Raw genomic sequence first — 15,764 nt, 5'->3', positions numbered from 1 at the left:
TGGTTGTTACGAACTATCCTAGATGCAACACTCTGTGAAAAAACTAGTATAAAAGCTACACGAACATTGTTTTTGCTGGTAATGTACACCCAAGAGCAGAAGTTTACGGACCACGAAAGCAGCAATTAGTTATTTCTCTGCTGCATGGCAGCCCGGAGTACTATGTGCAGTAGTTTTCATTAGTTCAGTACTTGTACGACATCTCGCATGCATTCAACAGTTTGTCGGGCTGCTATAGGGAGAGAAATAACCTAAAATTGCCATTTCCCTGGTCCATAAACTTTTGATCAGGCAGATATTATGCCCAAGAAAGTGCATGTGTATAGGAAGTAAATTAACTAATGAATAAGCTGTAAGTATTCACTTCCTAATTACTCATTAATGGTTCATGCTATAGCAGGAAATTGGTAACTGGTAATAACCAAACCTACTCGTTTTTGAAAACGTCGTAAATGTGGCCGTCACCGTTGGCTTTATGGCATTACGGATGTCGCAAGCACAGATTCTCAGACAGGCGAGGTGTTTGCATTTGTCGAAAATTTCTTTATTGTAAGAACAGGAGCATGACGGCACATGATGCTCCTGGTTAACGAACAAGGGAGACCGCAGAGAAGGAACATTCAAAGTGTGGAAACAAAAAGGTCTGCATTAACCCAGACGCTGCTCTCTGGCTACAGCTACGGCTCGGATTGACGTGCTTTGCTTCTAGGTTCCCTGCCCACACTGTCGGAGTACAAGGGCATGGCTTTCTGCCAATACACCTCGTCATAATCTGATGATCGTCGCTGAAAAACGTGAGCTGAACGGAGGGCTCAGAAACTTTGCTGCAGTTGTCTTGTTGTCACTACAGTGAAAAGGTGCAAGTCTGCACTCCTTTATCCAACTTATTCTCATGATTGAAGGTGCAATATTTCCTAAATTTGGGAAATCAAACCCAGTCAGTCAGTTTTTCTAAAATTTTTTGCCTGGAACATAGTTTAAGATTGCACAGCCTCAGTTCTGGCAAAGCTTCTTATTGGCATATCTTGATGCAATTATCACGATCAGAATGTTTCATTAATGACTACTGCAATGAAATAAAAAACCAGTTTGACTTTATTGACTTTGTTACTATCACCGAGATAGCTTGTGTTCTGAAATTTTGTGCCTGCCACATAGTTTAGGATTTCAGACCCCAAGTTCTGGCAAAACCTTTCGGATTTGGACCCTATCTGTATATCCAGCACTTAATGCACTTGCTCATCACAGCTATTGCAAAAATGCATTCAAGGAGGCGATAAGTTCCTCCTAGCTGCAATCTGATTGACAAAAAAAAAAGTGCCTTAACAGCTGGCATTTGATTTGACCTGCTTCATCCTTTTCATGATATGCTATTATCTAACATTGCCGCAAAAGCACAACTCAAAAACTTTGAACATGCACTTGACCTTGCAGATCTGTGCGTTGCTTGTCGCAATGAAAAACTGAAAAAACAGCTCCGTACAAAAGACCATCCACTACCACACTACTTTCGCTGTTTTACAAACACTATTCCACGCTGCCACTGAAGTCAAAGGTCCGAAAGCGGGTATGCGCAGTAGAATAGAGATAACATTGAAGACAGCTGATGTTGCTATGCTTTGATAGAGAAGGCAAAGTTCTTCTTTAAGTCGTGTCGCGAGAGTTTAAACCTCCCTCAAATAAGTGAGTGCAAAAAGAAGTGTACGTGGTGAACACTACAGCTACCCTTGTTGCCTTTGTTTTTGTGTTTTGCGATTTCAACTTTGTCACGTGACGGCATATACAGTGCTAACACACCACGTTTATGTTAAGCGTCAACATTTTGAGACACTTGAAAACACTCGATGCATTCAACAGTCAGGCACGACAACTATGTTCTACCATCAAACCTGTCTATAACTTCTTTTTTCGGCTGGTAATTGTAGCCATTCATTCTCCATTAACCTCACTGTTTATATCAAGCCTTTCGCAGACTTTCACAAAACTTTGTTAAATTTTTCACATGCAACATTTAGTTTAACAAAGAGGCAATGATTAGACATTTAGCAACAAAGTAGCATATAAGCTGGTGCATACCTTAATCTATGCATCTTAATAACTGGGGTATACATAGGGTATAGGTTCAAATTGTTAAAAATAAAATAGGCCTAAAAGAAATAGGTAGTAGCACACAAAGCAAGTATCGTGGTTGACATCTCTTGATAATGATTGACACTTAAGTTTCTGCAATCGGGCATCCGAGAGAAGCTTAATCTTTTACAAATGAAATGTCCAGAGTGACCTGCCTAAATTACTTAGTGCAAAATGAAGGCCTGAAATAAACTGTACACTGTACACCCAAATGCTTAAACTAAACAACTCAAACAAGTGCACCAGAAAGCAAGTATTCTCGGTAATGTTTGTTGACAATGATAGAAATGATAGAAATGAAAGGTGGGATTGTTCGAAAACCAAAACGTTTAACATGACGTAAGTACCATTCTACTAAGACATTTTAACATGATTAGTTGGCTATTTATAATGTAATATATGAATTAAAGATCCTTATTGGTGCCACATATTTGTGTATAATGAAACGAAATTCAGATCCATATTGTTTTAAACGTGAACACCGTACGGTCTGTTCCAAAATAATAGTAAAAAAAAGACGTCCACTTTTGGGAATGGCGTCCCGCATTCCAGCGAGTGGTTTCGAAGCTCAGAGGTACATCCCGTTGACCAGGTAGTCGGCGTCGTGGGCGAGCGCTGAGCGGCCGCCCCTGCGCGCCAGCCGATGTCGTGCCAGCCGAAGCCGACAGCCGACCAGGACGAGCAGGAGGCCCGTGATGCAGAGGCCGAGTGTGAGTGCGAGCACAGCGCTGCCCGATTCTTGCTCGGCTCCGCGGCCCCCTTGTTCCACCTGGGTGAAGCTGACCTGGAACGTTGCAAACAATGGTGACATTGATATTAATGCTTAGAATGCACTACCACTACTGTACATTTTTTTTACTTCCTTATTTATTTCATTTTATTCTTTCTCTTATTCACTATTTCTATGTGCTTTCTCTCCCCTTTTAATTTCTTTTTTCGCCTCACTATGTTTAGCCCCATCTGAAGTAGCAAGTCCTGCTGTTTGTGGGGCTAACCTGTTCAGTATTCATTAAAGCTTTCTCTCTTTCTACTAATATATTATTTTTTCTGTTTGTTATGCTTCGATTGTATATTTTAATAATATATTTATCCCAAACACTATATTCTGAAGAGTATAGGCAATGGGTTGAGAATGCAGAGAAGGAACAACTGAAAGAAAGCCAACGGAGGGCGCAGGGGAGGTGGTTTGCCTTCTACACAGGCAAAGAGAAGGTTACGAATGTTAGGTGGTATGGAAAGACAGAAAAAGATATGCTTGCCTGGGGTGGAATGCAAACCCACAACCTTTGGAGGTGCGTCTATGTGTACGGCTACTTTTTTGCCGTCGCTATTAACTTTTGTAAGGCCTCACATATTTTTCGACACTGTATTCCTAGTCACTGCACATGATGAGACCCTGATGAGAGCCTGAAAGTACGTTGCTTGGCAACACAGTGTTTGCTTTGGTTATTATGTTACCTGCTCTACACGTTTTTTTTCCTGTCCATTCCTGCGACAATATAAGCGCATTGATTGACCGCAGCACTTCTGACGCAATGTTGGGCAAATTGGTGCTTATTTGGTAAAACTTCAGAACGCGAATAAACGACGACGACGGAAAGACGACAAACACAAGCGCTTGTCGTCTTTCTGTCGTCGTCGATTCGCGCTCAGTTTTACCCAACTTCTGACGCAGCGTACTTGGCTATTACTGAAAGGCTGTTAATAAATATCAGGCCTCACGAAATGTCACAAAAACTTGGGCCTCCACACGCACTGCGTTAGTTTCTAAGTCACCCTTCGTATCTCACCTGCATGTTGGCCACTTCGTGGAGTCTGCTGAACTGAACAGGGCGCTCATTGTGGTGGTTGGATGCCGCTGAGGTGGCCGCTGCCTTTGCTGGTTTTGCATTAGGCTCTGAAGGTGAAGAAAAAAAAGAGGGTCAGTGTCACTCGAGGATCTCGTCACCTTGCTGCTTTATAATGCACCGACGCTACATCAGGTGCGAGGCCTCTTGTGGTGACTCACTCTGGAGGTGCTTTGAGAGGTGCTTTGAACTACCCTGGTGCGGTGCCGGGGGAGGTGCGACTTCGACCACCGGCTGATAGAACGTGTCTGTGGCAACAAGAGTCAACGGCAGTGCGCTTCAGGAGACGGGAAACACGTGGTCAGTCCTCGCTACGGCGATCGGCGCAAAAAGTAGTACCGCTACTAATTTCCTTTTTTCCCTCTAAACATAGAAAAATGTTATATCTTCATGGGTTCACACACGAATAGAAAAATGCACATATCACTCAGAAATCGTGCTGCGAAATCTGGTGTGGTAGTTTTCAAAGCTGTGCGAAATGCTCCCTGTTCTGTGGTGGCATAGTGCATGTTATCTCTTCATGGGTTTACACATGAATATAAAAATGCCCATCTCATTCAGAATTCATGCTGTGAAATCTGGTGTGGTAGTTTTCAAAGCTGTGCGAAATTATCTCTGCTCTGTGGTGGCATAGTGCAGCAAGTTTGGGCCGTGCGTTGCTTCGAGCAAATTGGTGTGTGTGAAAGAAAGGCAGAGAAAGGCCTCTCCCATTGACCCCCAACCACTTCTATCCTAAGATGTCCGATCCAATATTTACCATCCACTTTCCTTATTTCATCCCCTGATGGGGTTATTGGCCTTCCCCTTCTTCTATATACCCATCTCTTGGCGGTCACTCTGTTACCCTAATTGTCCACCGGTCGTCAGTTCCATTTCTTTCTTCTGATTTGAGCTATGATGTCTTCTACTGAGGTTGTTTGGTCCCTAATTTAAATGCTTGTTTCTTATTCCTTAGAGTTATCCCATCATTTTCTTTTCCATTGCTCATTGGGCTGACCTAAGCTTTCTTTCAAGCTGCCCACTAATGTCCCCAAATTTCTGTCTGATAAATTATCACCGGCGGTACATATTGGTTGTACGTGTATACCTTTCTGTTCGATGGCAGAGACATCAACTTAGTTTAAATTTATATTACAAGCACTGGTCACTAAGAGTGATCAATATTATTTTTATTATTGCTAAAAATACTGTACACAACCTAGTTTATACTCATTGTGTTAGGTTGAGTAATATCCATTAGTGGTTGTTTATTGATACTGTACTTTGTTTTTATTCACTTTCATGTTTCATGTTTGAAACGAATGCTGAAGACTTCACCATTCACACGCTAACTGTGCATCGTTGCACAATTCTGCTGGAGGCAATCTCACGGCAACAGTAAGTTGCATAACAAACTTCCCTGTAATGTTGATCACTTCAAAAATAACTTGCGGCTTACAGGGTTCGCACAGGTCCTTGAAAACCTTGAAAACCCTTGAATTTAGAAGTGTCAATTTCAAGGCCTGGAAAGTCCTGGAATTTTTTAAGGGTCCTTGAAGACCCTTGATTTTTCTGGAGAGAACCAATGGCCCTATCTTTTCACAAGAATTTAAAGTGTTTGTCGTGAATTTTAGGTGTTAAAAATGTAAAGAAACATTGTAACAATCAAGTTTCAGTGTATTGCGTGAAATTACGAGTTGTGGATTCTCATTATTACGAGGTAACATTGGGAGCAGCACTCCTCAATAGAATTCATGTCACGATACAATCCCGTGAAAGCCGGCTTCTGTCCTCTATCTTGCATGTTCCATCTAGTCTGTGGATGGCCTTGCGTTGCATGTTTGCTGTGCCTCATACGCTCCATGTGCGTTTGCTTTTTCGTGCAAATGGTGGTCGTGTACATAGGTCATCCTGCCTTGCAGCAACACTTGCCGAGTTAATTTCAGCTGATACTCTTGCTGACAAAGCAGGAGATGCAGGCAACATTAACGAAGTTTTGAAATAAAAAAGCCTGAGCAAAACACAAAGAAGAAAAAAACCTCTGAATAGAAGCTATGAAATAAAAAATAAAGCTGGGGGAGCATTCATGAACCCATAGCGCCTGTCTAAATGTGCATTAATGTTCTTAGGTATTGGGCAATAACAAAGTTTTGCATTGTGTTGAAAAAGTTATAAATAATCCCAGATAAAACATAAGATGGGGACCTTGAAAATGTGTTTTCTGGTCCTTGAAAGTCCTTGAATTTTTGCTTTTGAAGCCCGTACAATCCCTGGGCTTATTGCGTAAGTGGCTAAGATGTCAAATGGTTTAACACTGTGCCTCACTCTCGAACTTGGGCCCTTCAATTGTGCTATATCTCTCTTTAAAAAATCATGCTTGTTAAAGTACCACCCATACACACAAGAAATTCTTTAAACACGTGCTCAATTTTTTAAATTACCATACTCGCCACTTTTCAGTCAATGCAAAATAAGTTGCTAGCAGTCACTGCGAAACCCAAAATTGCACATTTCCTAAACAATTTTTTTACGCTAGCATAAGTATGCAGTTGCTACAAGATGTGAAGTGTCAAATCGTGCATGTCCATTTTGAAAATAGTCTTTACCATTCATTATGTCTATTACCATTTGCAGACTTTTAAAAAGCTTTGCAGGTGTCAACCTCCATGGGCCTCTAGAAGTTGCAAATATAATTGGGAGTCCGCAGATTTGGTGAGACGTACAGCCTACGGATGCAGTTCTTTTGTCTCTGCCTACTCTGTCTCTGTGCCTTTCTTTTTAGGAGCAATGCACAGTCGTTTCAGTCTCCCTTTGGCCACAGGATTCATTAGTGAGGCACCCACTTGTGCTTCACTGCACCATAAGGCACTGAGGTCCCTGGCAATAAAGCCAACAGAAGTGATATCCCAATTGAAAGTGACATCAGTGATTGTATCCCTTTCAAAATGATGTCATTTTTTGTCTATGAGTAAGGGTGTGCGAATAGCGATTTTTGGGTTTCAAAGCAAATCCAGAACTGTTTCGTTTGAAAAATTGCTAATTGCAGTGAATGTTTCTAAACCAAGCGAATATTTAGTGATTTAGCAAATATTTAGTGAATATTCAGTGCACCGGGAGTTCCTCTCGAATATTTGACTGCCATACCGTCTTCAGTTGCGGCCGGAGCGACCGGCTTTGCCGGCATGACCGGATGCGGCTTGGGCTTTGGCTGCTCCTGCAATGGTGGCTGCGACTCCATCTGCGTGTCGGTTGGCTGCTCCTGCGGAAGGCTCTGCTGTTGGCCGGAAGAGGCCGAATCCGTAGCCACGTTGCCGGGCATGTCCACTTGCAAGCCCTGGGACGGTCGGCCCGAGTGACCGGGACCGATGCCCGAGTGCAGGTGGCGACCGTAAGGGGCCAGGGTCGGGGCGTACGGCTGGGCTCCGTAACTGTCACTGCTGTCTACTGGCACCAGTGGCCTGTGGCATGTAAAAGAACAGGACACTCGCAATTAAAAAAAGTCTGAAGACGCCTAAGTATTTCTTGAGGGTTGTGAATGCAAAGGCATCAATGCCCGGTCGAACACCTGAAATGTTCTCAAAGGGTTTTTCCCTTGCCTGATATAATTTGCTTCGTGATCTGCTTCCACATAGGCACTTTTGAGTGGTTTCAATCTGTCTGCTATGCACTGCATGGCTGCTCATTCTTGCCACCATGTATTGGAAGAGTTGATGACAAGAAGTGGATTTCACTACCTGTCTGTTCAGTCACTGGGCTACGTTCTTCTGCTTCATTGCTTCATCTGCACTGTACTCTCGTGGGCAGCCACATTTAGCTATGGTGATGTTTAAGTGCATGCTACGGAACGTTTTGTACTGTGGAAAGCTTCGAAAGCACATGGGGGAGGAGCCGTTTCACTGTCCCAGACGCAGATGCCAGATGCAACTTGTTCACTTGATGGGCCATTTATTGCTTTCACAGTAAAGCTGACACTGTAGTGTGCCTCTCTCATAGGTATCTGGCCTTCTGAAAGTGGCAGCAGGGTGCTATGGAATGCCTTATGCTATGGAACACTCCAATGATGTCGTCCAGGAGTCGTTTCACTGTCACAGACGCCGGTGCCAACACCAGCCTTTTTACTCATTGGGCTATTTAATGCTCTCGCCCTGACATTACGTAGTGTGTGAACATGCACAGCAGAATACCAGTGCGCACACTGAAGTTGTCCTGGACTGCTCTGCGAAGCCAGCGGAAGACGAAATGCACGGAGTGCACCACTCACCCGCGACCCATCTTCCAGTGGCTCGGCTGGTAGTCCTGAATGGCCGCCACCTGCTGCTTCTGCTGCTGCAGTTCGTGCTGCAGCTGCTTCAGCTGGTGCTGGCGGAACTGCTGCTGCTGCTGGAACCGCTGCTGCTGCAGCCTCTGCTGCTGCTGCTGCTGCTGCTGCTGAAGCTCCTGCTGCTGCTGCTGCTGAATCTGCTGTTGCTGATACTGGTGCTGTTGCTGCTGCTGCTGCTGAAGGTTCATCCTGGGCTTCTGCGCTCGAAAGCTCTGCGACTGCATCAGGCCTGGGTGAGAAAGAGCGTGGCGGTTCCGCAAATGCTCACCCCCGAGTGTGGTACAAGACACTGACAGAGGCATGAAAAAAATTTGCAGAAACAACTCCCAGGTGGGCATTGCTGGTTAAATGATAAAAGCTTAAAGGGACACTGAATTCAAAATACACGTTACTCTAGATTGATAGAGCAGCTCACCGAGAACACGAATATACCACTCTTACGCGTAGCTTTTTTGCTGTTTTCTGAGTGCTTAGCACAGTAGCCTGGGTGAATCCCCTCAGTACCGCAAGCCTTGCGTCTTCTTCTTTCGTTTTTTTTTACTTTCACCGCGCAATCTTGCTCTTTGTCTCCGATCTCGTTGCATGTCACAAGCACCCTACCAGCACCGCCAGGTGACTTTCCGCAATCGCCAACCCCATTTATGAGGCCTAGCCCGCAGCTCACCGTCGGCGACCATGGGGTAGAGCTGTGCGTCGGGGTCGTTGATCCAGTACCGGGAGCTCTCGGGGTAGGACTGGCCATAGTCGTAGTACTTGGCCTGCTCGCCCCCTCCCCCCAGGAAGGGCTCCTCGTAGGGGTCGCGGTACTCGGGCCGTGGCCGGTTGTGGCTGCCTGCGTCGTCGCCCCAGCGGAGGCGGCTGCTGTGGCTCAGCGCCGGGAAGCCACCGTGGGAACCACCCAGACCGGGTCTCGGCATCCTCCCTGAGATTGGGGGAGAGGGGGGGAAAGGCAGAGCATAAGTCCCGCAGAGCGTTTTTTTACCCACAGATGTGCTACATCTATGGGTGACAACATTCAAGGGCCCTATCTTGAAGGCATTTGAGGGGGCCCCCCAATGCCTTATTCATTATACAGCAAGCGCTAAGAGTGGAGGAGACTTAAATTTAGTGGAACCTGTTCCTCATGCCATTCATTCATCATGCAATTGTGTGCAGGGGGGAGGAGGGGGGATTGGCATAATTCATTTAATTGGATGATGCAAGGCCTATAGTTGGGAAGGAAAGGTTGGAGGTTAATGGAAGCCACACAGGCAAAGAAATTTCATACTGGGCTAGGGAAAAAAGGTGGCTTTGCTGCAAAGCTTCCATGGAGTGATCACTCACCAGTAATTAGCCTTGACAGGGCTCTCTCAGATGTGAGTGAATACTACATCTGAGTGAGTGAGATTACTCCTGAGTGACAATACACTGACCTATATGATCGGAACCACAAGACAGGCCATTCCTCTCACCTATATCAGCCATGGGGTTGTGCCGAGGGCTGTCGTCCGTGAGGGAGGGCTGTGGCGAATTGATGACCGGAACCCTGTTCTGCTGTTCGCTGGCCACGACCGTGGTGCTCCCGGGCTTGGCGTGGTCGGCCGTTGTTGGTAGGGTGGTGGTCGGAGGGTTGGCCACAACACTGCTGGCCTCAACTATCTCTGGCAATTTGAACCAAGGACAGCCATTTGTTATTACTGGATCATGCGTACCATTCAGAACACGGAAGCGTGCACTATGTAATATCGGGGGAATTTCCTTTTGCTTGCACTACACAAGTGAAGAAAGACTATCGGTAGTTACTGTATAGATGAAGCCAACAATGCAAGATGGCTAGCACGATTTAACCATTGGCTAATACTGTATATAAAGCCAGTAGTGCAAAGCAGTTACCACGATTTCGTACACGCTGGAAATACATCATTTTTCTGAAACGAGTGCAGCTTGTTGCAATGAAAGGGAACGCAACCATTTCACCAAAATAAAAACAGTGTGCATACACTTAAAACGGGGCTAGTTATTATTAAGCAATATTCAGCATTGTTCGCTAACAAAGGTTCTACCAGGAAGCATAAAAATGACGGCAAAGTGAAACTGTGATCAGCCAGCCTATTTTGGGTGAATTGAACACTTATACCGGTTTCACATGAAAACTACTGGCAAAAACACAAGAAAAATAACAAAGCAAAGAAGATAAGGTAGACATAGTACTTTTGTGTCACTATTATTGCCTCCATACACTGGTTCTTTCAAAAACCTTATCAAAAAGAGAAGTGGGGAAATCGGTGAAAGAAAAAAAGTCCTCTTGTCCCAACCTGGAGTGGGTACAAGCAGACCATTCATTCTCCTGCCAAGATGTAAGTGATGCGATAACAGTTCTAGACCGTTTTTTTCACCCACTCAGCTTGCACAAAGCAAAAATAACTAAGCTTAGCTTTAGTATGCTTACTCCAGTTTTTCACAGCGTTATCTGAGATTACCGTCCCTATGCATGACTTTGCTTAAAATAAATTGAGCAAGCGGAGATTAAAGTATGAGAATAGACAAGAATTCTTACTGGCCCCGGGGCATTTGAGGTCTTCGGCTTCATCGCTGCCATCTTGGCACTGCGGAATGCCATCGCAGACGTTGTAAACAGCAATGCATTCGCTGGAGTTCTGGCAGCGGAACTGGTAGTGCTGGCAGTGGCGGCCTGCAGTCACATCCAAGATACCTTTGTACACCTCTTACAAGAACACCAACACACTTTCACAAGCTTGTCACTTGTCCAGTGACAGAGGCTATAGTTCTGTACCAAATCCCTGCGCTCCCAATTACGTAGAAATGTTTACGGCAGATCAAACAATTTATTTTACTAGTTTCTGAGCTTGCGTACTCTGGAGAGTGATGGAACGTTTGTTCCTAATTCATTAAGCATATTCATCATGAACGAGTTTGCCCGAACAGTGGTCAACTATATTCCTATGCGGGCATTTTTTTCGTTTAATTACAAGAGATTTAAGCAAGATAAGATGTATAAACACACCTTTAATTTTGCTGTTAGATTATCAGACATAATAGCCACAAAGGAAACAGATACTTGTATAAATGGGAGACTAGATATTTTAGTCAACTTCAACAGCATAGCTGCTGGTGTCACTTTTGCTTGGCTCTTACATGCCCATCGTCATCAACAGAAAAAAAAACTAAAGCGCACATGTCCTAAACCCATAACCCCTCTTGAGGTTAGCGAAGAGTGGTGGACACAGTACCGAGCCCTGGGAGGGAGGATACCTAGTTGTGGATCCTCTCCTCAGAAGTGGAGGAGGAATGATGTCAACTAGGGACGGGATGACTGTCGTTATGATTTTCTGATTGAATCTTTGCAGTTATGTGATTAAATGATGACAATATTCGCTGCGCCGTTATTTCATCAGGCATCGACGAGCACTATTCTTTAAATTACTGAATCTATTGGGAATATTGCGTTTGCACCCAACTTCAATTTAATTTAGTAATCTGTAATGGTGATGCAACTGCATGAGTGTACAAATGCATCAGATTATTCCAGGTATAAAGTGCTGATCAACAAAGCATGCTTTAATCTGCTTTGAGCCGAAAACTTATATATCCTATCTGGTTAGAAGTGCAAGTGGAAATATGCCTATTTTTCCTGCTTTATTCCCATGTGGGACGATACGTCGTTTGAGGTTTCGATGGAAGCAAGATTTCCTTGCACATGTTTTCCTGTCATGTAAGTTTCCCACCATTTATCCACCATTTGCCTTCCCCACTGCTTTGTTACATGTTTATGACTGTTTGCTGCATTTGTTCACTCACTCATTGAGGATCTTCCTTCTAGGTTATTGTGATTCCTGAATGTACAGCGTGTGAATCTAGACATTTTTGCTAGATCGCAGGGCTAGTCTTTCGACGACACAGGTCCAGGTTTGCTGACCGAATGATGTATTTCCAGGCATGAATTCTTTGGTCAAGCTGCTATTGGTTACAGCAGCCCAGAAAAATGGCCTCAGTTCTGGTACTGAGCCTGGTACATACCACTGCATGTGACAACAGGCGGTTTCAGAACTTGTCTGCCTCTGAAGTAATGCTGATTGGCTACCATGTGCAAAACTGGACTGTCTGGCATAACAAATTCTAGTAACCACGAGGTGACGTGGCCCTTACTGTCCGTCTGCTCATCCTGGTCTGTCTCGGCTTGGCCTCTATTGGCTTGGAGCGGACTGCTGGTCGTCGGGGCTGGCCTGGGTGCCTGTGTGACAGCGGAAGGTTCTCGCAGAGGCGGTCCGGCGTTTGCCTGCGGGCGGGGCTGGCGCAGCTGCGTCAGTTCCTGTTCATGGGGGGAGCCCCACGCCGGTCCCTCGGCTGTGTTCCGTGACGGGACGGTCAGCACGGAGACCGTGTAGTAGGCGTGGGCCGTGAAGAGGCAGAGGAAGTGGGATGGGGGGCCGCAGTCAAACAGGTAGCAGCTGCCTTTGCCCTGGGTTGGGAAAAGAGGGGACAAAAAAAATTTGGGAAAGGGTTGCGTTCATTCTGTTCACTCCTCATTCGATCTGCATGTGCTCACGACATCGCACTGCTTTTCAGAAAGCTCTGTAGGCCTTACACGCAGAAAATGAATAGCAGATCACCGTCAGGGAGACAGGTTAACTGCGCTTTTGTTTAAGCAGAATGATCACACCTTTCATAGCTCTCTTGGATTTTGCTCAATTACAAACACTGCTTCCGTTCATTCAGAATCAGAAATAACCGAAGCCAGCACTTCTGTACTTTCAATAATCTCCCTTCTTTTTGCAACGTGAAAGAGAAAATTACAAGCCGAGAAAGGGAAAGACGTGTCACGGCCTAGTGGAACTGTCTTAATGGTGGCTTTATACCAGAGTAAAAACTTTTACAAATGCTGCAGATGTTCTTACACACGTTTGCGATTAAACCAGTCACTACCCACTCAATCCAAATGAGCCCACACAGTAGCCGACCGTTTTTTTCGGACTCGCTGGATATTTCGGTCTTTCCTGAAGTACCTCCAGTTGCCCCATAGGAGTATGACTCACAGGTTCTTCGGACTGCTCTTTTATTCGGGCTATTTTTCGTTCCCCTACAGGTCTGAAAAATCGGTTGGCTACTATCTGTATATGAATGTATTGCATTTACAACGAAATGAAGTCCACGGTATAAAAAAATTGCATCATCTTCCCGAAGGGAACTATGTGGTGATGCAAAGTATGTTGACGACCGGCATCTGGATCCGCTTGGCGACGTTATTGGCCTGCCGAAGCGGTTTCGCTTTGTCGCAGTGTGGGATCAGCTGCTTGACGCTGGCATTTCGAAGCGGCTTCCCTTTCTCGAAGTTTGGCATCCGCTGCTCGACGTCGACGTTTTGAAGCGGCATCGCGTTGCCGAACGCCATCTGGATCCGCTGCTCGGCGTCGACGTTTGCGTTCTGCATCTCGAGCTCTCCTCTGTGCAGCCTTGTCTTCAGAGGTGCTCGCGGTTCTGGGAGTGAGCTGGCTGGCGCTGTTTGAAGGTGTGCCAGCCAGTTCGCTGACAGAATTGTTGGCGTCCATTCAGTTCATCGGACAAGCAGCGACTGAGGGAGCGGCGCACGGAGAGGAGGAGGGAAGGAGCAGCACGCGCGCTATCGCACAGCTGGTGGGGAGAGGGGGAGAGGTGTGGACGGACGCCGACGGACATAGCCACGAGCAAGAGGTGCTATGCATCTAAAAAACAGTATGCATAAAAATGTGCCTGTGTTTAGCTCCTTGAGCAGACGCAAAGAGTGTGAAACAAGTTTTGTTACTATGGGTTTGAAGAAAGAAAGTGCCTTTGTGAACATATTGTGTACTTAATTCATTAAAGAAAAAACTGCAAAAAAAGAAGACAACACAAACAGCACTGTTCAACGTGCTCCGTTTTCTTTACACTTGGTTTAATGATGCACCAGCTCCCTCAATTGAATGAGTTAACCAAGATACAGGAAGCTTAAAGCTTCCTGTATCTTGATTTTCGACCTGTATCCTGTATGCTGACTTGTATCTCGCACGCCATATATTTCAGCAAGATTTTGATGAAAAGAGTTTCACGCAAAAAATAATTAGGCCTGAAATATTTCTCTTCAGAAAATGGTCCCGAGACCCCAAATCAGACTTTGGATTCCGATGTGCAACAGTCGAAGAAGGGACATTGTGGAGCTCTGAGCCTATCGACCGCTCATTTTGATAGCCAAACGTGGAAAAGCCCACGTATACTCACGGAAAAAACTTACTCGCACCAGTGCATTCACTTTCATTTGTGTGAGAATTTATTTGTACCTTCCTTGCAAGCACGCCCAAATTTTTGGAAATTTCATTTGTAAATCGACATGTGCTGAGCAGTGCAGCTTCTATATCTGTACCTACAAATAATGCGTTTCTTGAAAGGAGGACGTGATTAAAACCTTAAATGTAAACGCGTTGAGTGAGGTGGTAAGCTTTACCCCATCTCGAAGCCATAATCCTAAACAATACTTCATAGCACCGTCACAAAATATATACATTTAGCTAGGCCCAGCTGCGATTACTTTTGGCGCACCGTACATACGCTAATATAGTGCAAATACACACTGGCCTACTTACTTTTTCTTCAAACACGGCCACGTTACAGTTGGTCGTCTCCCAACACCAGAGCAGGCAGTCCCGATTGGAGCTCAGTTCGGTTTCGTTCAGGTAGCGCGCACCCATACGCCGCGAGTCCTCGGTGCGAATGATGCGGTTTTCGTTCACCTGGAAGTTATCCAGGACGTCTCTCGACGACGACCCCGGCCCCGTGAGAGACTGCGATGGGTTCGGCCGTTTCATTACCGTGCGAACGTTGGACGCAGCCACGACGGGCAGCGGTGGCTTTGCCGCAGCAGCGGTGGGTCTTGCCGTGAAGCCCTCTTGCCCGGACGCGATGGGCAGCGTTAGAAAAGTGGCGAATGCAAATCCAGCGACGCTGTAAAGTGCTCGACCCATTTTGATTTCTCGTATGCAAGTAGTTTATGCTTATATCTCTTCTGTTCCGCGCATAGCTTTTCTTGTTAAAGCTGTTACCCTGCTACGCCGTGCTCGCATTGGCCGACATCTTGTTTTTTTTTTTTTCTTGTGCACTTTTACGTATGTGTGCATTGTAACAAGTGGAGTCTTTAACGTAACCGTCGGTGCGTGTTGTTGAGTTTTCACTAGGAGTAATAAACGGGTCCAAATGAAAAGACTGACATTTTAGATAGCCCATACACTTTTAGTTCGCAAGTTTGCTTCAGACGCGTTGTACGGTCAGTTTCGGTTTCGTTTCTGCTTTATAAAAGGTCTTGTTTATTATTTTGACATTAAAGATAAACAGTACATAGCTAATTTTAAAATTGTGTTTTATTTGTGTTTTAGCTTGTTTTTATTTTTAAGCTTTGTAGCACGTCAGGTACTGGTCTATTCTGTTGGCTCTGTTTTGGGTTTTTTTGCTTCCATCGCTAGCGCCGCCAGCGCCGCGCCTGC

General features: G+C 45.3%; 1 protein-coding gene across 2 annotated transcripts; it reads right to left on the bottom strand.

The window, feature by feature from the left end:
* Nucleotides 1–522: 522 nt before the first annotated feature.
* Nucleotides 523–15,473, bottom strand: LOC144149501 (uncharacterized). Of its 2 annotated transcripts, XM_077681095.1 has the most exons (10): nt 14,871–15,470; nt 12,424–12,736; nt 10,814–10,948; nt 9,729–9,917; nt 8,942–9,199; nt 8,218–8,506; nt 7,101–7,414; nt 4,139–4,225; nt 3,921–4,027; nt 523–2,914 (listed from the first exon to the last, which is right to left on the bottom strand). In XM_077681095.1, exons 1-10 carry the CDS (start codon nt 15,246–15,248, stop codon nt 2,699–2,701), a joined length of 2,286 nt encoding a protein of 761 aa, XP_077537221.1. In that variant the 5' UTR covers nt 15,249–15,470; the 3' UTR covers nt 523–2,698. The 2 variants fall into 2 exon arrangements, with proteins under 2 accessions (XP_077537221.1, XP_077537222.1); XM_077681096.1 differs by lacking the exon at nt 4,139–4,225 and having other exon boundaries at nt 14,871–15,473.
* Nucleotides 15,474–15,764: the final 291 nt, after the last annotated feature.

Source organism: Haemaphysalis longicornis, unplaced genomic scaffold, assembly GCF_048455015.1.
Source record: "Haemaphysalis longicornis isolate Haplotype H1 unplaced genomic scaffold, Haemaphysalis longicornis Haplotype H1 scaffold_8, whole genome shotgun sequence".
In the NCBI taxonomy this organism is placed as follows: domain Eukaryota; kingdom Metazoa; phylum Arthropoda; class Arachnida; order Ixodida; family Ixodidae; genus Haemaphysalis; species Haemaphysalis longicornis.
The sequence above is the reverse complement of the archived record's forward strand: the minus strand, read 5'-3'. Positions and strand labels throughout refer to the sequence as shown.